General features: G+C 39.0%; 1 protein-coding gene across 1 annotated transcript in view; it reads right to left on the bottom strand.

The window, feature by feature from the left end:
* TOX (thymocyte selection associated high mobility group box) overlaps positions 1-23,925 on the bottom strand; it is a 249,488-nt gene that overhangs the window by 122,797 nt on the left and 102,766 nt on the right. The window contains exon 2 of the mRNA XM_069960009.1: positions 6,591-6,656. Coding sequence (XP_069816110.1) covers positions 6,591-6,656 — 66 coding nt within the window. The remainder of the gene's footprint in view (positions 1-6,590; positions 6,657-23,925) is intronic.

The following is a 23,925-nucleotide window of genomic DNA, read 5'->3' as shown; positions in this document are numbered from 1 at the left end:
CCGGCGAGCAGAGTCTAAGGGGCATCTGGTTTTCACCAGAGTCCACCGCAAGGATGGACTTGCTGGGACAGGTGATCCCCAGGTCACTACCCCTGGCTTGGCTTGCTAGCGGTTGCAGGTGAGGTGCAGCTGGAGACTCATAGGCAGGAACCTTGGGCAAAAGTCACTGTCTGAAACTGCAGGCAGCAGTCACGGGCAGAAACCATGGGCAGGAATCACGGGCAGGAATCACGGGCAGGAGAGATGGGACCGTAAACTAAGGATAGCAAGCAGAAGCTCCAACAGGGAAGCCAGGGAAGTCGCTATAATTTATAGCCAAAGGCTGTTGTGCAGCACCTAAGTAGGGGCACACTGGCCTTTTAAATTTAAGCAGAGGTGGAGCACCTGTCCCTAGTAGATGGGGATAGGGAATATGAGAAGGAGGAGGCGTCCCTTGGGGGAGAAGAAGGAGAGCTGAGGAGAGCTGAAGAAGCCCGGGTCATTATGCGACCATGGCCGGTGAGTGCGGCTGACACTTAAGGCACATGCTGCAGCCAAGGCTGTAACAATGATACATATTTTTTTTGGACGTTATGGACATTCTTTTTTTTGTAGAAATTACGGATCCGCAAAAATTAGGGACGCTTCCATAGACTTCTATTGGTGAATCTTTTCCACGACCCACACTTGGAAATGTCCTATTTCTTTTGTGGCACAGATTGCAGATCCATTTCAGACAGTTAGAATAGCCCAATAAAAATCAATGTGCCCTAAGTTTGTCCGGAATGTGTTAATAAGACCTTAAAGTGACTGTACCACCAGGCCCAGGCTGAAGCACTGGAGGCGGGCCGACCCACCCTTAGTGGGAAGAATCCCCAGCCCCTCCGTGACGTGACTCCATTAGAATCCTACCATAGAGAGGCTAGGGTTTCCTCCCGCTAAGGGTGGGTCGGCCCGCCTCCAGTGCTTCAGCCTGGGCCTGGTGGTACAGTCACTTTAAGCTTACTCATGATCCAGGACACAGGTGCACCACGTACTATTATAGGTCTTAAACCAATGTACTTACTGCAGTGAGGCTTTAAGTGTTCCACCTGATAGAATGTGCCACCTATAACCTGAATTTAGAAGTGTTATTTGGTAACAAAAAATGCATTCCCCATTTTTTTTAGGATTTCTTAATAGGGACTAGCGAAGAAAGAATTGCTATAAAATACAGTTTGATTAAAAAATAATATTACATATACATCTCATGTCAGTGAAAATAATGAGAAAATGAAAAAGAAATCAATAGACAGGATAATGTGCTGCTATAAACTATCCTAGCAAGACCTTTTACAAACATGTCATTTTAGGAATCAATACAAAATGATTATAAAACGGTACATATTTTCCAGTGATGAAAATCCGATGAGCACAAGTTTCGTTTTCAGGAATATATATAGAGTGAACAATCGTAATATATATGACGTGAATGCATGTTGACAATTGAGTAAATGTATGATTGCATACATTAAATACTATGCATTCCTGTATTTTAGCATTTGCAAGCATAGTGTACGCATGTGCAAAAGTGGAAGGGCAGGAGCTGTTTTTTAATACTGACAGGCAGAAGAAAGCAGCTTATATGAATATCTGCATGTTTACAATATTAATATTATTTAAATGAATATGAAAGATGGAATAGGCAACTGGTTCTTAAAGAGGTATTTCAATTAAATTTTTTTTTACAGTGTGCTAAGGTGGCAACCTGATAAAATGTGGCATACTCTATGTGATGCACTCTCCCTGCTCTGCTGTCAATGTTCCAGACACGGAGGCCTAAGGTGGACTGACCCCCTGATGTTGCACTTGAAAGGGTGAGTATACTGCATTTTATTAACACCCCTTAGTAGGCTGTATTTTTTTTTAAAACTCAGGGTAGCTTCAAATGTACCGATCCGCAGCGGATTTCACACTGCGAGTTCGCAGCGAAATTTTCATTCCACTGCGGATATGTAACCTGGCCCCTTTAACCCCCCCCCCCCCCCGCTGCTGCATCTCCCGGCCTGGAGCATACATTACTTGCTCGGCGCTGCGGCTGTGTGTGAGGCTCCCGGCTCCCATCAGTCCCCACCAGCCAATCAGTGCTTCAAACCCGCAGCGTGAAATCCGCTGCGGATCCGGTACGTGTGAAGCTACCCTTAAAGTAGGAAAACCTTGTTTTCAGATTCAGATTGTCAGATTCAAATTCTAAATCCCACCAAATTTCAATTGAAAACATTTTCGAAATTATATTAAGAACAAGTGGAGAACTGGTCCGAGACTAAATGCCAGTTACACCTGTTTATTACCCCATTAAAGTTTTTTTTTTAATAGCAACATACTAGTAGAAATGTTAAAGGCATGATACCGTATTTAAAGGGGTTATCCAGCATTAGAAAAACATGGCCACTTTCTCCCAGAGACAGCACCACTCTTGTCTCCCATTCAGGTGTGGTTTGCAATTAAGCTCTATTCACTTCAATAGAACCAAAATGCAAAAACTCACCCAAGCGGAAGACAAGAGTGGTGCTGGCCCTATTTTTATAAACTCTGGAGAACCCCTTTAATATAATACCCGATTGCAATGACTGTAAGGATTCCCATTGGATGGACACTTGTAACATATATATCAATGAAAAGATAGACATTTTCTATTAATATAATGTAGTTGATTGCTTTGCATTATTTTCAGCCCAAAGATTTCCCTTTTTTGCCCTCTAATATTGCTATATATTCAATCACAAGAACTAATAAACTCCATGGGTGTTTTAGCATTTGTGTTTTATTTGTAGGAAGCATAACTTGGGGCATTTTCTGGATGTAACAGTTGGTGAGCTTCTCAAGTGCACCGAATGTCCTTGTGTGAACCTGACCTTACTACAGATTTGGATATAAATATTCCTTGTGTATATAAGTCCAAGGTGAAAAGCTCATCATTACATGGTGCTTGGGAAATATTCTCGAACCTCCTTGATAAAAATATAATCTTTATTCTGGTTAATAAAAGTTAAAGGGGTACCCTGGTGAAGAAAAAAAAATATTTTTAAATCAACTGTTGACAGGAAGTTCTATTTAAAAATCTCAAGTCTCACAGTACTTATCAATTGCTGTATGTCCTGCAGGAAGTGGTGTATTCTTTGCAGTCTGACACATTTTTCTCTGCTGCCACCTCTGTCCATGAAAGGAATTGTCCAACGCAGTAGAGGTTTTCTATAAGTATTTGATTTTTTTTCTCACTGGAGTACCAATTTAACAAAACATGGTCATTATTTTTATCTGTTAGTTTTTTTTTATAGCTTGAGGTCAGATAATATTTGACGACTTAAGTTACAGTCTTAAGTTACAGTATTGAGTAGGAGTCTTTTCCTAAGTTCACCTAAAACTTAAAATTTTTATTAGAGGCTTATTATTATTGAGACAATATGGCATATTTCCTATTTAAAAATTACATTACAATTATTATTATACAATTACAATTATACAATTAATTACAATTAAAAAAATTTTTTACTGCAAGGAGGAACATGATCATAGAGACGTATCAAAACTTTTTATCGGTTGTGGTTTAAATGTTCATACCAAGACCTTTTAGGAGAATGAACCATGAGTAATCCACACTTGTAGGCGCATTATGTAAACCTATGATGCTGTTTCACTCACATAGACACAGGCTGGGAAGAGAGGCATGCTGAGGCAAACATCTCTCACTGCTTGTTCTCCTAGCCAGTAAGCTAAATCTGGCATATTTCATTAACTTTCAGCGGAATGATTGTTCGCCAACGGCTACTTCTGCCTTTTTAGCTGTGTTCGCTATGGGGAGGGGTTAAGTCACAGCCAGAGAGCTCTGGCGATGGCTTATCTGTCCTAGAACAAAGGGGCCGGGCAGTGAAATTCCATAATGCCTGACCTTATCTCCACCAACATCTTGTTGATGGAGTCTTAAGGCCCTATTACACCAACAGATCTGACGACAGATTATCTGCCAAAGATTTGAAGCCAAACTCAGGAACAGACTATAAACAGAGTTTAGGTCATAAAGGAAAGACTGGATTTCTCCTCTTTTCAAATCCACTCCTGGGTTTGGCTTCAAATCTTTGGCAGATAATCTGTCGTCAGATCTGTTGGTGAAATAGGGCCTTTAGGAGGCCCCCATACACTTTATACTGATGGCAAAATCCACTGACTTCAGTATAAAGTGTGTGGGGACTTTTGGGCCATCTGGTTTAAGGGATCTTTCAAGGCTGCATAATAACAAGTGACAATCTTGATTACTGTTACTTGTTTAATGAGCCAATGCACAGCTCAATTATCATTGTCATTAATTGTTATCACTGGGCAATGTGTGGCCAACAATGATGTATCATGATCTCTGTCTCTTCTGTTGCCAGGCAAGCTGTAACACCTCATCTATAACCCCGCCCACCACTGACATCACACCAATTAGTGAGCACCTGGTCAAGGGGAAAGGTAACATCAGAACAGTGACGGCCTCCTGAGCATATAGGGGAAAGGAAACACAGTTGTTTCATCTCTCTCTCCTTTTCGAATCTATCTATGTAGACGCATACACAGCAGAGCGGAGTGCACTCTCAGAAAATAGTGAATGAGGAGAAAGGTCTTGTGATGAGACAGAAACGATGCTGATTTTTGCTATATGATTCACAAATAAACCACCAGTTTTGTTCACTATTTTGGATGTGCTGCAAATCCTTGATATTATATGTAGACGCATAGATAGATACATAGATATTTTTAGGCTATGTTCACACTACGTAAGTTTCCGGCCGTAGCGCGTTCCGTGAATAAGCGGCCGGAGAGTTACGTAGTTTGCGTATAATGGAAAGTATACGAAGTACGGCTGCACAGTTCACACTACGTACGAACTTACGCTCGGATCGTATGCGACGGCGTAAAAAATGAACCAGAAAATTGTTTGCGGACGAAAATGCCATAACTTACGCCCGTAGCGTTACATGCGGTCCCGTACGTAGTGGTGATTTCTTCATTTTTGCAGCTTTTTGTGCCGATCCAAAAGGTTCTGTGGGGTGTCCGGGGCTAGGCGAAGATTTCCAAGTAAAAGACCGCTGTCAGATCGCTACATAGGGCGCTTGGAAAGCGTAAGTAGACTTCGGGCGTAAGTTCGCGGTCCGTACGTAGCCGGCCGCAAGTAGCGTAAATCTCCAGCCGGAGTTTACCGCGTATATGTCCGGCCGCGGAAATATGCAGTGTGAACATAGCCTTAAGCTGGGTTCACACTACGTATATTTGAGGCTGTATGTTTGAGGCTGTATAGCAACCAAAACCAGGAGTGGATTAAAAACACAGAAAGGCTATGTTCACATAATGTTGTAATTGAGTGGATGGCCGTCATTTAATGGCAAATATGTGCTGTTATTTTAAAACAACGGATGTTATATTGAAATAATGGAAGTTATTTACCGTTATATGACGGCCATCCACTCAATTTCAACATTGTGTGAACAGAGCCTTTCTGTGTTTTCAATCCACTCCTGGTTTTGGTTGCTATGAGGACCTGACTTGAGGACCAAATACTGCCTGAAGTATACAGTGTGTGAACCCAGCTAAAGGTGTAAAGCAGAAGCAGATTGAGACAGAAATGGGGACATAATACAAGATAAGGTGGATACTTGGCAGTTGGCTATGAGGCGCAATGCTTGCAGAAAAATTTAGTTTCCCATCTGGCTCCATCTTGTATATAGACTGGCTTTTTAAAAAACGTGTAACTCAGGAAAGGTGGCAGCTAGAAAGAAAGACGACAGCTTAAAATATTCAGGGAGACTTGGTGAGTAAGACCAAATAAGTCTGAAAGCATTAAATTTTTTAGCTCTTGGGTGGAATACCCCCTTAAGCTGGGTCAAGTCATAAAGGTAAAGTTACTAACTTTTTTTTTTCCTTCAGCCTCCTTATGTGATACTGATTCCACTATCAGTCACACCACTACTCCAAGGTGCGAAGAAATCTTCAAACGTTCTGCCAAGAACAAAAACACTTCCTCCGTCGAAACGTCTCTCCTCATCTATTATCGAATTTCTCCTTAAAACATTTTTATTTTGTTAATGTGTAATTTGTAATGTGCATCCCGCTGTTCTGTTTTCATGCCAATAAATTACGGATAAAAACTTTACCCATGAAATATGTGCTGGATCTCAGCTTGCTCCTCATTTCTAATTAAAACATTCAATGACATGAGCAGCTTAAAATGATTAACTCGTCTGCAGTTACAAATCCAAATAAGCGGCACCTGTAAAGAGTTTATTCCTAAAGGTAAAAACAACTGTTTAAGAAGGATCATGCTGGTAAAACAGCTGCTTACACGCTGGAGAGGGAACAAGGTAATATTTCTCAGCAAACACTAGCACTGTGTTGTGTGTGTCTGTTTTTTGTTTTTTGTTTTTTTTTTTATCAGCGCCATCTCATTAAGTGGCAAAAAAAAGCTTAAATGCTTTGTTGATAAATTATGATAATTCCTGATTGCGGCAGTTATGGATAGTGCCACTCATTTGCAATGCAGCTCTTTGAATTTGTTTAATTACAATTTGAAACAAGGCATAGAAGATTAATTAACCCACCTGGCTCGCTGGCACGTAGTCCTGGTTTGGCTCTGACATACTCATGTACATGTTATCACCGTCAAACTGCAATATAAAATAACAGTAAAACACTTAGCAATGATAAACACTTTTCAACATCTAATTGGATAACAAAAAAAAAAAAATTGAAATCCCTCCCTATGTAAGAAATGACGCGTTCACATTAAAAAATAAATAAATAAATAAACATTTTTCAGGTTGTATTGTTGTACATTGCTGTGACACTCATTCAACTGGCATGTCAGTGATTTGCCGTAATTAGTGCCGTAGTAATTATAGCAAGCAAGTAATAAATGAATGGTTTCCTTTCATCCACAATCTGTTACCAAACAAAATGGATCAGTGTGTGTGTGTGTCTACCATGTATAGATATTGCTGCTGGGCCTAATGAACTGCTAAATAAATTGCATAGTTTCTCATGGGAGAAGGCAAATAGTAGATTAGTTACAAAATGCATAATGATGTATTCCTCTGTCTTATCTTATTAAAACAATGTATTTCTTAATACTGATTTGTAAATCAAATAAATAGGAGTGTCATGCAAGATTACAGTGAGGGGAGAGAACATTTATTTAGAGCGCCACTCTATTCATCCATGAAACACGTCTTGGCTTAATAAGAACAAAACAGAATGAAGAGCTTGCAGGGCAAGGACCTTGGTTTCGTGTTAGCGTCTGCAGCGTGAGGGCCTGTTCACACACTGCAGTTATTTATTCTGCTTTTTTTCATGAGTAATTTTTTTACCCCTATGGTTTCAATATTTGTTTTCCATAATCACACCAAAATCCCAGAATTTTTTAAATATGTTTTATGTTGTTTTTCCATGTGTAGCTGGCTATTATTTTCCCACAATTTTTATGATTAAAAAATGCACATGCAAACACACACATACTGACGTGTTTATACTGTATATACCCTTATAGGCAAACGCAAATGTGAAGAAGAAGTGAAATCTATGGGTTTATAAGAGGGTTCAAAAAATGTTATGATTGAAAATGTAAAATGGATGTAGGTCTGAGCCTTATGTCGACATCCGCCCAATCCTTTTTTTCTCAAACATCTGCCATCAAAGGAGGGACAATCCTCATACACATTTGGTTATCAGCTGATCCAGCACAAATCAGCTGGTTCAGAAGACACACCCAATCACCCAGGGGAGGCCAAACGAGTGTCATTTTGGCTTCTATTCAGGGGGTTTCCATTGGGGTTTGCCTTTTTCTGCTGGATGGATTAGTACAGGTCTCTGGTCTATTCTCATATATGGCAGATCTATATGTAGTCATTGCAGTCAGGCAGTCATTGTGTAAAGAGCCCTATTTATATGGCCAGATTGGAGGTAAAGTGCAGTGTGGACCAATGGATGATTTGATACACCTTTTCACTTTATGATTACTATTTTTCATTTTACATTTATATATCCCGCTCTTACACAATTCAACACTGCATTAAAAACACATGCAGTTTTTTTTTTAACCATGATCAGCTAAAAGCTGATTCAATACAAATTGTGACATCTAAGGGTGCTCTTACATGGGGTAGTTTTCACATATGGATAATAATGAATTGGATTATATAAAGAACACAGGCTTTTTCTACTTTTTTTAATTGGTTTCATAAGGTTTTAGATGAATTGTGTTTTGTCACCATTGTAGCATGTATTGAATCAGCTTTTATCTATGATGTTTCATTAAAAATTACATGTGTTTGATGCAGTATTTTATATGTATGTATGGGTATATAGGTTATAGGACTGGAGGACATGGGACAGATGAGGCCCTAGCACTGATACTCGCCTTGATGACCCTGCCTGCTTACTGTAACTGCCCTAAGTGGCAGCGGATAACTGGGCAACAGTCCCTGGCCTGAACAAAGTAACGCAAAATGCGGAGAGGACAGACAAAACACCATAGTAGCAGGGTAAATGGTCCAGGTCAATAACACATGGTCAATGCAGTACAAAATTGGAGTCAGAAGAAACGTCAAAAGCCAAGCCAGAAATCAGGAAACCAGGAATACAATTAAGGAAACAAACACTAGGTGAAGGGATACTCAGGTACTGAGGCTCTATCGCAGGCAAGGAGGGAGGGGAATAGACAGACTTTTATGGGAGGTGAAGTTCCAGCTCTAGGCCTGAGACTCCAACCTCCTTAAGAAAACTAAAGCTGACTGGCAGCTGCACCTGCCAGTCAGCATGATAGTAAATAGACACAGCCAAATGCCCAGCTGGGGAATGGTGCGGCCCCAGCCGCAGTATACTAGATAAAGACACCGCTGGCGCACCCCTAGCAGCCGGCCAGGCCGGTTACCAGGGACACTGATGGCACGTCTCACAGGCCAGCCAGCCGCTCCACCAGTGCCAGGTATACTGACATGTCAGAGTTTCATTACAGTAACGCAAAGAAGGATGGCTGGACGGCAATGAAATTATGCAGTACTGCATTTAAGTGGTGCAGTAACACAATAAAAATGCATGTGTGAACACAGCCTAAGATACAGCTTCCCAATATCATTCAGTATCACCTTCCATGTAGAATGTTCCATATTAACAGCCTTATTAAGCGTATTGTTAGTTTGATGCTGTATTAAGTGACACTCTTGTCAAACTGATTATTTTGTAGCCTGAGGTCAATATGTTTGCTGGTGACCCCTTGTATTGAATTTTTTTGAAAAAGGGGCATTCCATCAAACGAGACGCCATACAGACGGTTGTAGCCTCGAATATAAGAGGAAAGTATACACACACACTTTCTCACAATTCCTTGTCATCTCCATCCTTAATCAAACTTTCTTCATAAAGCAATGGGGCTTAGTGGTCTCAGTTGCATCCCCAGTGGATATCTGTCAAGTTTCTTCTCAGCCTTTGTTCACCGAAACAAATCACAGATTTGCTAGAGAAGTGACAACATGAAATGAAACTCTTTAACCTTCAATGTGCTTAGTCACTATTGTAACAGAAAGCCTGGGAAAACGTACGGGGCTTTTGTGTTTTTCCATGCACACCACCAAAAAATTGAAAAACTGATGCATGAAGTGGTGACATCTTTATAGAAAATGTTCTGCCTGAGGTACTGCTATCATACCAGCAGTGATGATATCACTTATTTTAATGTGTCCATCTGCTTAAGTATTATTTGCTGCCACACCTGCCAGAAGCCATCAGCAGAAATCTTTTTTTTTTTTTTTCATCAATAGAAGATTAAGAAATTCCCAATTCCCAATGCTGTACAATTGTGACTAAAAAGACAAAGCGTGCATTTACTTTAACAATAGGCAGCTTTGCCTCATTCTAGCAAGTGGAATGAAACTGATTTAATTGTGGGATTAATTTGCCACCGCTGCTAATGATTTGATAATTTAAACAAAGAAAAAAAAAACTTGGTGCTGCATTTCTTCTTGTAATTTTTACATTTGTTTGGCGGCTAATGATATAAGTGAATTCTGCATTGATTGTAAATAATGGTAAAATGTAATCAAAATAAATATATTTAATTGAAAACAATTGGACCTTTTGTATAACAGCTATGTGCTGGTAAAAGATACAAAACATTCACATTTAATGTTAGGTCATTTCTCATTTAGGATGTACAAGTCTGTAACTCTAGAGGACCCTGTGTACAGCAGCTTTATTATTATGAGAACCTTGTAATGCTTCATTTGTCCTGTGGGGGCGCTGCATGATAATTGAATACCTGCTATCAGGCTTTCTCCTGAATTGAAGGTGAATACTGGGGATTCCAGCAGGCCTTCCTTTGGTCATACTATTTTCTAACAAAAAGGGATTGGCCAAGGTGTATATTCCATATAAAGGGAACCTGTCCAATCTGCAGGTAGTGGAAAGAGTGTAGCAGGTCGATACATAGTTTTGCGGAAAAAGATTCAACAAAATTTGCCAATTTTTTAAATAAAAATCTCTGGTCATTTATGGCTAAGTAGGAAAGTGGTCAGTCCTATTCAGTGATTGACAGCTTTGTATAAACAAAGAAGGCTTCAGCTACTGAGTAGGACCACCCATTTGACCACATAGTTTAGAATGAGCAGAGATTCCCATTATAATTTAAAGTAATTCTGAAACTTCTTAACAAAACTATAAAAAACTGAGAACTATATATCAATTTGCTCAGTCCCTCCTTCGCTATAACATGATGCCTGCAGAATGAACTGCATTGTCGATTTGAGAGGTTCCCTTTAAAACTAAATGCTAGCAACATAATGAAGGCCCTTAAAAGTATTTCAAATGCCCGGTCTAGCAACTTTGGGTATATGGCGGGAGTTTATACTGTACAGTCACCAACTTTGCAATAGACTGTCACAGGTTACATCAATAGGCTATGTACACACAACGTTTTTTTCAGCTCCGTTTAAAATGGCGTCCGTTATTTTGAGTCTAAACTAACATACGTTATTTAGCTGTCTGGCCTCCCCTTGCAATGACTGCTGTTGGTACATTATTCTAGTTTGGGGTTACTAATTGGCCTTTGGATGCGGTTTAATTGAAAAGTCCATTCAATTTCATAGTAAAAAAAGAAGAAAGAACAGTGACAAAAGAAAAACTGTGTGGGAACAACTAATAAAAAACATCCACTCTTTGCAAAAGATGTCCGAAAGTAATGAACATGAACATTTTGACGTCCGCGGCAATAACGTTTTTCAATACATTGTGTGCATTGGACGTTCGTCTTTCGATTGACTTCAATGTATTGCCATTGCAGTCAGTTAAATCGTGGCAAAAACGGACGTTATTTTACATTGCAAAAGCGGCCGCCTTTTCTCTATTTTTGATGTTGTGTGAACATAGCCATTAGCCGAGACTATACTTTAAAAGGCAGTTAGACAAAACCAGAGGCCAATTCTACCTGCATTTGTGCCCATGTGATAAGAATTTCTGTAGACACATTTATTTTAGGTCTGGGTCTTCTAGCTAGATTACCTCTAGGCCATGCAAAGTTATTTGGCAACATAAACACTTATGAATATTTCCCATTTCATAAATTGATTCCATTTCACTAGTCTGACCTTTGAGACAGCCATTAGTTAGGTTGTAGAGATATAGTAAGCCCCCATTCCTTTAAAATGGCCAATGATGCCATCACTTTATGAGACAGGTATACCCCTTTAAGTGTGCTGCAATTTGAAAACAAAAAAAGAGCTTATTGTTCTCCTGCATACATTAACACTATTAGGCTTATGAAGCACTAAGCAACTGTACTGAGGGCACTGGGAGTGATCTCAGGTGTCTAATAATAAGCTTACAGAATCTTGTTTTATTAAACAGGCAATTTTGAGGAGTGGATGGGAAGTCTCCCTTATGCTTTTTCTAATATGATTGAGAAATCTCCAGGGGATACAAAGCTAGTTTAAAGAAATATTATCTTGAAGACTTGAAATATATACATCTTAAAAGATATTACTCAATATGGAAAATGAGTGCACATTCCCCACTGAAATGTTTAATATATTTTTATACTACAATAAGAACTCTAAAGCATTGACAATACTAACTGCCTTCCTCCTCCTCCTCCTCCTCATAATAATAATAATAATAATAATAATAATAATAAGTAAAATACAAATACTTGAGCTGTGACTATATACTACCTTGGGTTTCCAATCACTGGTGCCAGAGCTACAAGAGGCTCATTGCATCGCCCACTCTTCACTTGTGGTTTACCATACTGGTCCTGATATATATATATATATATATATATATATATATATATATATATATATATATATATATACTGCATATTGTCAATATTGGAAAGTGACATAACATATCCTAAGCACCAAACATTTGCCAATATATATGGGAATAATGCTGGTGTCATATTTCCCTTACAATGATTTGCAATTTCATGATTTAATGACAGACAGACCAGGACTGAACACAGGAAATAGGGGTGAGGCATGGCTACTGCTATGTGCAGGAGAAAGGAAGAGCAAGCCTTAGCTGTGAAACTGCTATGTGTGAACCTGTTTCTGCCACCCAGGAGATCCTTACTTCTTATCTCAGTAGCAGTAGATGCAGCATAGTGTAACCCCTTCATTGTTGTGCTGTTAATGTCTCTTTCATTTCTGCTCACATAACACCTTGTAATGCCAATAACTCCCCCCCCCCATGTGAGCTATAGCAGTATACTGTGAATAATTCCTCAGAACAATGGTAGTTTGGTCAGTCCAGTCTATTTTCACCAGAACTTTGTTATTGCAGCAGGTGCTGTGCTGTTATTTGCCCGATAAATTAGGTAAAGGAGGTCACTATATGAGTACTACTGGCAAACAGCCCAGATATGTTTGCACCCCCTGAAATAGAGAGAAACAGTTGTGCACCATGGATGGGACTTTTGGGGGCTTACAGCAGTGAAATAACTAAAAAAGGGGCATGGTCAACACTCTAAAGGGGTAATCTAACAAACTCAGGCAGGCGTTTTTTTTTTTAATTAAAACAAAAGGTACACAGGTTAAAGGTTAAAAAGCCTTGTAGATTGAAAGCTCTCAGGGATAGGGTCCTCTCACCCTCCATAAAATCTGTTGCTTATTTTGTTTCTGTTTATTGTACTTAAAACACTTTTTCATATATACAGCACCCTGGGTAAAATGGTACTTTAAAATAAATAATAATAGTAATAACTGTTATGTTTTATACTTCTATGGCTAATAGAAACATTTGTATTTTCCTTCTTTTTATTTGTATTTTTTCAATAAAAGATTTTCACAAATAATTAAGAGATATTTTAGAAATACTGTCCTTTAATTAAATTGTTCTACTAAAATCCCAATTTTAACAGCAAATGTGAAATTTAAAACGTAATTGTTTATTTCTACAATGTTTTACAATGGTCTTAACTGCTCCTCGGTAAACTACTGTAAGTGCACAGGCGAGAAGAACAGGGAGAATAATGTTGTTGATGTTGTTTCCAATAAACATAGAAACTTGTGGATATATTTAACTCGGTCTAGTAGGAATAAAGCACTGTAAAAGAAGTGCAATGTTTTTGTGTTTATGCGTTACAATGTAATTCGGTGTCTTAGACAAGATTATTCAACAGATTTATCAAGTAGTCTCAGGAGAAATCAGGACTCATGTGAACTCATCAATAATACATAAAGAAACAAAACAATTAACAACAAATTGGTTAGCTTACTAGTTAATGTATTAATTAATATAAGTGACTTTGCATAGGGTTCTCCAAAATGTTACAAACACAGTTAATTAAACCTCTAATGCAAAAGAAGTTTTCTTATAATTTGAACTCACATTTCAGTCATCCTATATTTCCTAGGCTGTTAAATCGTCCAGAAATGAGTTACGATGTACCATAAGGCTTTGTTATGGACACTATTCTTTTTAATACATTTATAAGTGACATAGGAGAAGGTTTGGTAGGTAAGGTTTGTCTGTTTGCCGATGACACAAAAGTGTGCAATAGGGATGATATTTTTGGGATGTTTCTATAATATGGAAAATTATTTATTTTTACTAGATAAGTGGTCCAAACAATGGAAACTGCACTTCAACATTTCCAAATGTAAAATAATGCACTTGGGGAGGAGGAATTCAAGTATCAAATCAGAAGTTTTGTGTTAGTGAAAACTTGAGAAGAGAAGGATTTAGGGGTAGTGATTTCTGAAAGATTTAAACTAAATCAGTGCAGCTATTTGAATGTTGGGCTGTATAGCTAGAGGTATAACCAGTAGTTTGAGCTACATTGTGATTCTTCTGTGACACCACATCTAGAATCCTCTGTTTAAGGGCCCATTTACACAGAAAGATTATCTGACAGATTATCTGCCAAAGACTTGAAGCCAAAGCCAGAAACAGAGTATAAACAGAGATCAGGTCATAAAGGAAAACCTGAGATCTCTCCTCTTTTCAAATCCATTCCTGGCTTTGGCTTCAAATATTTGGCAGATAATCTGTCAGATTATCTTTCTGTGTAAATGGACCCTAACTCTGTAGAATTCACCTACAAAAATAAATTGATTAAAAAATAATGGAAAATCTTAAATGGGTAAATATACTCAGACTGGGGTAGAAAATAGAATAAGATTCTGATGTGCCTACTCTTGCTGTGATAGTTTTGCAGCATGGGAGTGTGTTGGGTAAGGCAGGGTGAGTACCCATCATTTATTGTATAGCCCTAGTACTTTATTGAGTACTTGTTTAACACCTTGTTTTTCCCCGGAATAGTTTTATAGCTTTAGTGCCTTGCTTCTACTGTCAAATTCTTCAAAACACTTCTAGCAAATGCAGATGAGCATGTTGATCTTATAGAAGACCCAAAGTTATCCAGGCATTTTATTTTCAGTGAAAGCTGGCCATGTGATGTATGCACTGACATGTGTGAGAAATAGAATCAAGGGTTAATTTACATACATATTGTGGATGAGTGATATTTGGCATCCACGGTTGGGCAGTTTGTACATAGTAGATTCCTCTCTTGCTTTGCATTCAGTCACAAACTGCACGATGCACAATAAGGACACTGTCAATTTGAATTTAGATACAACTAGACAAGAAAACCCTGGGATGCAAAATTCTGTACCATGAAGTATGCAGCTTGGTTCCTTGCTTTGGAATTCTTAAGTTATCACCACATTTGTGTCATGTCCTCATTGCCTCTTAGAATGAAGCCTAAAAGCGACTCTGTATCCACCTAGCCACCCCACTAAACCGCTAGTAACATCCCTTCGAGAAGAGTAAATCCTTATCTATCATGTCTATTAAAATGCACCTCTTGCCTTGGTTAGAGCAAAAAAAAAATCTTTTAATATGCAGCGCGTGTCAAACTAGTGAGTCTTTGCCCCAGGTCTGCGACGCCTCTCCTTCCTTCCTCCCTGCCCTCCTTATCATTAGGAACACCTCCTGGAAGTATTTTTCATATTCATCACTTGTCTAAACTGCACCTGGGCTGTAGTGACATACAGTATGTGCAGTTTAGAGGAGCGATGAATAGAAAGCCTGCCTGAGGGTATTCCTAATGGTAAGGAGAGGAAGGAGAGGCGTCTAAGACCTGGGGCACAGATACTCTAGGCCACACCAGTATGAAGCAGGACTACAAATTAAAAGATCAGTTTTTGTACTAACCAGGGCACTCGGCATTTAAAAAGACATGACCGGTAAGGATTTACTCTCATTAAACGGAGGGTACTGGCAGTTTGGTGAGGTGGATCGGTGGATACAGAGTCGCTTTAACAGCTATGATGAATCACTTTTCAAATAGATCCTATTGACTTATAATATGCCTTATAATGTGACTTTCATTAGCTTTTTAAATATTTCCTATGGCAGAAATAGGGCTGAGGAGTCGGTATCCTAGAGTCAAAGTTAGTTTTGGGTGGAGTCAGAGTTGGAAGAAATGTATCAACTCTACCAATTGAAGCCTCAAAATAAAATCTTAGAATATTATTAATTATATATTACATTAACATAAAAAAAAAAAAAAAATATATATATATATATATAGATAAATATATTTTTATGATATGACATCTAAGCTGTCTGATTGGTAAGGCAAAGCCTATTTTTTACTATGTTAGTTTACACTATAGTATAAAGGACTTGGAGGCAATTGGATTTAGAATTGCAGAGATGAAAAATAGGAGTCATATGAAATGAAACTTAATGTAATTTAAAAAAAAAATTAGGGATATTATGTATGGCCCTGCATGCAGTTGTGAAATAAAAAAAGTTGTATATATGAATTTTTATACCTATCTAGTTATTAGGCATTAATTTCATTCAACAGAATAATCAATGAAAACAAAAAGTTTCACGGAATCTCGGATCTCTATCAAATATAACTAGAGTATCACAGTGAAAGATTGCAGTGCTGGCAGGAATTTACTGTATGATGGAAGAGCTAGTGCCCTTGTTATACTTCATGCCTTGCTGTGTTTTTATAGTGATTAAATGAAACATTTCAGGCCTACCTAAGGCTAGTCTTCCCACTGCATAAGTTATTTATTATTTCTGCCTTTCTATTGTACTATGTATAAACTATTCTCCCACAGATAAAGGATTAACTGTGAATGACAGGCCTGATATTTTATTTACAATGATATGAAATAAGAAAAATTCTATACTTAGTGTGAAAGAAGATGTCCAGTCATCCAGGTTGTGTTTGCACTTTATATATACTATAAATCGTTACTCCAGAATTCTGTCGATCTCTTTAGCCACTATGACATTTTGAAATAACACACAACGGTGCCAGATCCAAGACTGACACATGAAGACACATTTTAGTATAGGAGGGTTGCACTTCTGCATGTTCCCATATCTCCTAACTGTGGCATTCAATGACAACTATTGGTTTTAGCCAATTATACCTCATTCTGTATGTTTTCTGGCTCTGATGCCACTTGGTTACAACATTGAGTGGCATTGGATGAAAGATGAATTTCTAAAAGCTAAGAGGGAGATTCATCAAAGGGGTGTAAAGTAGAGCTAGCTCAGTTGCCCCTAGCAACCAATCAGATTCCACTTTTCATTCTTCACAGATTCCTTGGAAAATAAATGGTGGAATCTGATTGGTTGCTAGGGGCAACTGGGCCAATTCTACTGTACACCAGTTTGATAAATCTCCCCCTAAGTCAATTAAGGTGCCTATACATGTTAGACCAGTGATGTCGAGCTGCTAAGGAGTATTGGCAGCCTCTTGACTTTCCAATGACAGACGTTGGAGGAGATAAAAGTCAGGCATGTCAGATGTTTCACGCCCAATCCTATTTTTCTGGGGGGAAAAAGTCGCTACCAGAGCTGCATGTCTGTGACTTACCTCTCCTCTACTCATAGAAGAAACATTAATGTTTGTCCATGCTGAATGTTTTTGGGGAGGTCAGAAGAGATAGCTGTAAGCTGCAAATGTATGGCCACCTTAGATGAAGAACCATGTGCATCAGAGCTTTCTTTCATGCTGACAATCACCCTATTAGAAACATTAGTAATATTTCCTGAGCAAAATCATACTACATTAACTGTGATCTGATCCTTAAATTAATATATGCCTCCCGTGATGACAGCATTTTCCCCCTTTTAGTTGAAAGTGTTATGCAAAGAATATGAATAGAATATGGGTAGATCATATGATATTAACAGTGAATGCTGAAAAGACAAAGCACCACAGACAGAGATCACTGTTCTTTCCAATGTTAGGCGAAACAATTAAGTCATTATATAATTTTTCAATCACGTAAACCCCACTGACATTCAGAATTTAAACTATAAGATAAAAAGGTATTAATCCAATTATTTTTAGTCCATGTTTATTATATGGATCTGCCACCGGTCATGCACCGCTATTAAACGTAGCGATGCGTGGTCGGTGCCCGACAATTATAGGTCCAAACCTATATCAACGAACAGCCGATGATCGTTGTCATCAGCTGATCATTGTGTTTATTACATGGAACGATAATCGACCGGAGAGGGCCGATTCGGCCGAACATCGGCCTGTGTAATAATACCCTTAGCCTGTCCACCTGCAATCTGACACTTGTGTAGGAAAAGGTAATTGAAGGGTGATGAAAGGCCTGAGATGCACTGTAATCAACTGCCGATCTCCCAGATTGGCACTCGTTTACATAGCCTATCACACCGCTTGATAATCATGTGACCAGGGCTGCACGAACAATCAATACATTGTTCATGGGGCCCTTTGTTTTAATCAGCCAATGGCTACACATCTCCTGTTGCATAGGGTGGTGTGGGCCCAAAAGATGATTTTATTTATTTTTTACCCGATTGTCGACTGATCGCTGGTCCTAGTTCCCAAGGTGTCTGTGGACTCTGATGAGAAATCCTTTTATGCAGTTCTGCATCTAGTATTTGTTTTTTCTTCATAAAGTAGTGGACCCCAAGGAAGTTTTCAGTATTTTAGCAATCAGAACTTTAGGCTGCATATTTAAGAGAATGACGTTTTACTTTGCCCAGTTCACTACATACTTTGCAAGTTAAGAAAAAGCCTATTTATTTGCTTTATTGAACAGAATAATGAGTTTGAACACTGCCAAGACAATTGTAAATGTTCTTCTAATAAATAATAAGCTCTTTACTCTCCACAATACTTTTAAGAGAGAACACTCTAAATACTGTAGCATCTGATCGAGCTTGCCAGGATTCCACATGTTCCAGTATTCCACATATTCCACTCTGACAATGGAAAAAAAATCTCTGCATGAAGTCAGAGGCATATGTACACCTTCACAAAGGTGTTTTGGTACCCTATTACAGCTCTATACAGTTATGAGATATCATAGAGCCATGTAGAAAAGTAAATGCCAGCTTACCGCCGTTCCTGTAGCCTCACTGCTCGGACTCCCACTTCAACCAGTGCGTCGTAGTATGATGAACAGGAAAAATGAGTCCAGCTCCCGGCCAGGATTAAATGAATTGAGCTTTATTAACACCCCAGCACCGTGCACACACTGCGGCAACCCCCCCAGAGAGAAGCCTACGCGTTTCGATGGCTAACCGCAATCTTAATCATGGCTACTGACCTCTTGAAATAGTCAAGACTTATAGTCTCAGGCTTCCAGCGCCGACGGTGCGGAGGTCACGCCCCACTACACATGTCAGCTGCGGGATACACCTGGGCTAATCAGTCAGACCCACACCGAGGTCAGAAAGGTATTACACAGCCTTCTGACCTCGGTGTGGGTCTGACTGATTAGCCCAGGTGTATCCCGCAGCTGACATGTGTAGTGGGGCGTGACCTCCGCACCGTCGGCGCTGGAAGCCTGAGACTATAAGTCTTGACTATTTCAAGAGGTCAGTAGCCATGATTAAGATTGCGGTTAGCAATCGAAACGCGTAGGCTTCTCTCTGGGGGGTTGCCGCAGTGTGTGCACGGTGCTGGGGTGTTAATAAAGCTCAATTCATTTAATCCTGGCCGGGAACTGGACTCATTTTTCCTGTTCATATCATAGAGCCAACCTTAAGCCATGCGTATGAGGGCTTGTATCCGTACTTCATGGGCCATTGTGTGCTGGAAACAAAAGTCTGTTATAAGCTCATGTTCGACTACTACCCGCCCCATATATCAAAGCCCTCAGTGAGCATAGAGCAGTTATCTGCCACCTTATGGGTATTTTACTATTCTAGTTTGCAACATTAGTAATGTGTATATTATATCTTTAAAACTAGAGATGAGTGAAGGGAATCTGGCGAATCAAAATTCGATGTGAATCGGGCGATCAATTCGCTTCATTCTGCAAAGCGAATTCCTGCCCGTTTCTTAAGGAGATTTGCAAAAAACAAAATGGCAGCCGCAAAACCAATTTCCAGCTGCTTTGCTCATCTCCATTTAAAACCTTATATGGTACCTTAGTGAAGATTTGTTTCTTTAAAAGTCTGTGTGCTAGTAAATACTGTATAAACTTTTTTTCCATTAGAAAAATTCTTTCTAAATTAGGTCATGGAAAGAAGTAATTAGAGAAATAAAAAAAAGAAAAGAAAGATAACACATTTTCTTATTTACTTGAAGATGAAAGTAGAAATAAAAAGAATAAATACATCATTATTTGCGGCAAGTGTATGAAAGATTTATTAAATAATCCATGAATGTCTACAAATGATTAATAAGGGCCCTTCAACCAATATGATTTATTTATACTTCATATTTATAAACTCTTCAAGTATTCTGCACTGCAATATAATTGGTAATAATGCATACATAATGTTTTCAGATTGTATGTATAGTACATGCCAGCAGCCAGATACAAAGTACTACAACTGGGGGCAAATCCTGATGCTTAAGGCAAGTTTAGTAAAAGAAGTGTTTACAATTGATGCAGACTACACTGTACTTTATGTCATCTGTATGTGTTTTGTGTCTTTGATACTTTGCCTTTGTATGGGGATCAGTAAACATTATGAAAAAAAAAATCCGCTTGTCTTGTTTAGATAATCATATAGACTTTAAGCTAAGAAAGGAGCAGAAAATCTGTTAGGAACTCCTTCTTACTCTATCACTGTATTAACCATTCAAAGATAATCAAAGCAATCTAAACGTTTAGGTTCTTTCAGACATGAACTTCCTAAAAATTTTTAAAAATGTTTAATTTATCCATACAATGATTCAAAAACCATCCACTGGTTAAAATGACATTGCAGAGAAGCCCCATTTAAAGGGGTTATCCAGTGTTACAAAAACATGGCCACTTTCTTCCAGCAGCACTCTTGTCTCCAGCACCACTCTTGTCTCCAGTTCAGGTGTGGTTTGCAATTAAGCTCCATTCACTTCAATGGAACTGAGTTACAAAACCTGACCCAAATTGGAGACAAGAGTGGTGCTATCTCTGGAAGAAACTGGCCATGTTTTTGTAGTGCTGGATAACCCCTTTAATTCAATGGAACTGCGCTGCCATGCCAGACACAACCTATGGACAGAGGTGGGATTCGTTCAAGTCCTTAAAATTCCCTTTATAATTTCAAAAATGTAATTTAGTCAAATCAACACTAAGGGGGACATTTATTAAGTCCGGCGTTTTTTTACGTAGGACTTATAAATGTCCCCGCATCTCTGGCGCTACGGGGATTAATGTAGAGGCGGACTGCCTCTACATAAATCCTGTGCGCTCTGGTGCGCACCGCCGAAAACCTACGCCAGCTGAGGACTGGAGTAGGTTTTCGGCGTATCTTTTTGCAGAACGGATGGTGGATCGTGCGGACTCTGAGTCCGCGCCCTCCATTCCGCCCCTTCACACCCCCTCCCCGACCCCCGGCGTACCCGTCGGGAAGTGCCAATTTGCGAATATTTTATTTGCAAATCGGCCATTTGCGAACAAAATATTGCGCAAATCTGCAATTTCCGCCGAAAACCCCCGGACCGCACGATGATACATGTCCCCCTAAGTGATAACTAAGCTTTTTTTTTCTCCAGAAAACTTAACCTTTACATATTAATGCCATCCCTTTTGGAAGGTTGAGGTATATACCCCATCTCTTTACAGTCTGTAAGGATTGCATATGTATTGCCCATGTATTTATATATGCTATGCATGTGCGAAGGCTCAAAGTGGTCATAGCCTGATGATGAAAATGCCCTGGAGATGGCATTTATGGTAGAGTTTTCTAGGCATGCTTTTTGACCTTTGCAGAGATCGGTGTGCTAGGAGAGGGTGCTCCCTGGATCCTGTATTATCTTTTATATAATAATATTGTATTTTATTGTAATCCTGCCTAATCCTGTCATGATAATGCTTAAAAATGACCTTAATGGAACAAGGAAGTGTTAGCCTGTTATTAGGCTTAGTCGCCAGAATAAAAAAAAAGTGTAAAATAAAAACTTGATTTAAACATTTGATCATTTTCTGGTAACACAGGAAGACACTGTAAATAACAAACTGAACCTAAAGGCTCATTAATGGGGTATTCCAGCATATCAAAAGACAAGTTTATATTGCTTGGGACCACATATAAAAAAAAGTTATACTTATCTACCCCGGATCCCATGCTGGTTCCCGGCAATTCCCATTTGGCTCCTTCTGGTGTCCCATTTTGACCAGTAATTTGCTAAGTGGGCTGGTCCTACTCTGAGCTCTTGTATTGGGAGCAGGAAGAAGGCAGAAGCATCTGGGAGCCAAACCGGGGGGGCACCAACACACACACACACACACACACACACTCATACACACATGGAACAGAAACCAATGATTAGAGAAATCATATGTTTCTCACTGCTTCAACATCCCTAAGCCGTAGTCACAGTTTTCTGCCCTTATAAAGCTGAGTTAAAAATCAGCCAAACAGCTAACACCAAAGAACATAAATCGCAGCTAATCATCCGCAGGGTCTGAATAACCTATCATTTTTGAGCCCACAAGTGAACATTTACTTTAAATTTAAAGTAATTAAACCTTCAATTTTTAAAAAAGAACTGAATTTTTTAAAAAAATGCCCGCACATGAAAGAAAAGCAGTAACTTGTTGCCATAAAATAAACCCGTATTAATAAAATAAATCAACCGTGTCTAAAAGCACCACTGAAAGATAGCCATAAAAAAAAAGAGTACAAATGAAAACTACTGGCAGTAATCTCCAAGAATGTGATTATTTTATGAGACATGTAACCTTCTTTATACAGTTTTAGGAAACATTGTTTTCATCGCTATGTTTACAATGGAATAAGATTAGCATTAATGGAAGTCAAAGTGCAATATTGTTAAAAAAGGGAAGAGTTATCTGGGACTCCATTTGACTTCCAATATATATGTGACATTTTCCTCTTATGAATCACTGTATAATTACTTTACAAAAGACATCTGCAGGTGGAATTAAACTGGCAAACAGCAATAAATCACTCCAGCCTCAGATTTTGAAGACAAGAGTTTGTAGTTTTATGAAATGCTGGCCCTGTCATGCGTTCTTAGAGTATTAATCATAACTGGGATTCTTGTACATTAATGCCTACCAGGTGAGGAAACGTTACATAAAAGAGGCTTCTTGTCAGCTCGGCTTACTTGTAACTGTAGGGTAATTATTGTCAGTAAAATATTTAACATGTCCAATTAAAGCAAATAACTGGAACATCATTTTACCCTGTGAGAAAATAAACATGTGGATGGTGACTTAATGTTGGATTGATTTTTACGTCTTATAAATCCGGGCAGGATAGGATTTAATTAAAGGAGTGAATATTAAAGGCATTGAATGGGGAACAGCTAGCTAATGGTCTACTAATTCACTAGGCTTTAACTTAGGAACCACTATTACTTGTTAGGCTAGGTTCACACAACACCTTTTTTTGGAGGGGAACCTGCACGATTGGTCTGTGCAGGAGGATAGGTGCCGCTGTCAGTATGCTCCAGCCGCTTAATTTACTTACTCGCAATGGGATGTCAATTCTGCTGCGAGTATGTATTGTCAATAGAGTTGAATGACACTGGATCCGCAATCTACTGCAGATCCGTTACGTGTGAAGGCACGCTAAAGGGGTATTCTGAGCAAAATTTACTGATGAACTATGAAAAAGAAAGCTCATCAGTAACTGATCGTTGGGGTGTTAACACCTGGTACCCTCTCTAATCAGCTGTTTGGTGCCTCACTACACAGTGAATGGAGTTTGTCTCCGTACACTGCATAGAGGTGATGATGTGTAGCTGCAGCTCAGCTGATATTTACTTGATGGGAACTGAGCTGCAGTTCGAGCTACACATCGTAACCTTTACACAATGAACGGTGACAAACTCCCTTCACCGTGTAGTAAAGCGCTGAAGAGCTGATTGGCTTGGGTGCCAGGTGTTGGCACTCCACCAATCGGTTGCTGATGAGCTATTCTGAAGATCTATACATTTATTTTTTACCTGAGATAATT

The sequence above is a fragment of the Dendropsophus ebraccatus genome, chromosome 2, assembly GCF_027789765.1.
Source record: "Dendropsophus ebraccatus isolate aDenEbr1 chromosome 2, aDenEbr1.pat, whole genome shotgun sequence".
NCBI classification, from domain to species: Eukaryota; Metazoa; Chordata; class Amphibia; order Anura; family Hylidae; genus Dendropsophus; species Dendropsophus ebraccatus.
Note: the sequence above shows the minus strand (reverse complement) of the source record. Positions and strands in the feature narration are given on the sequence as shown.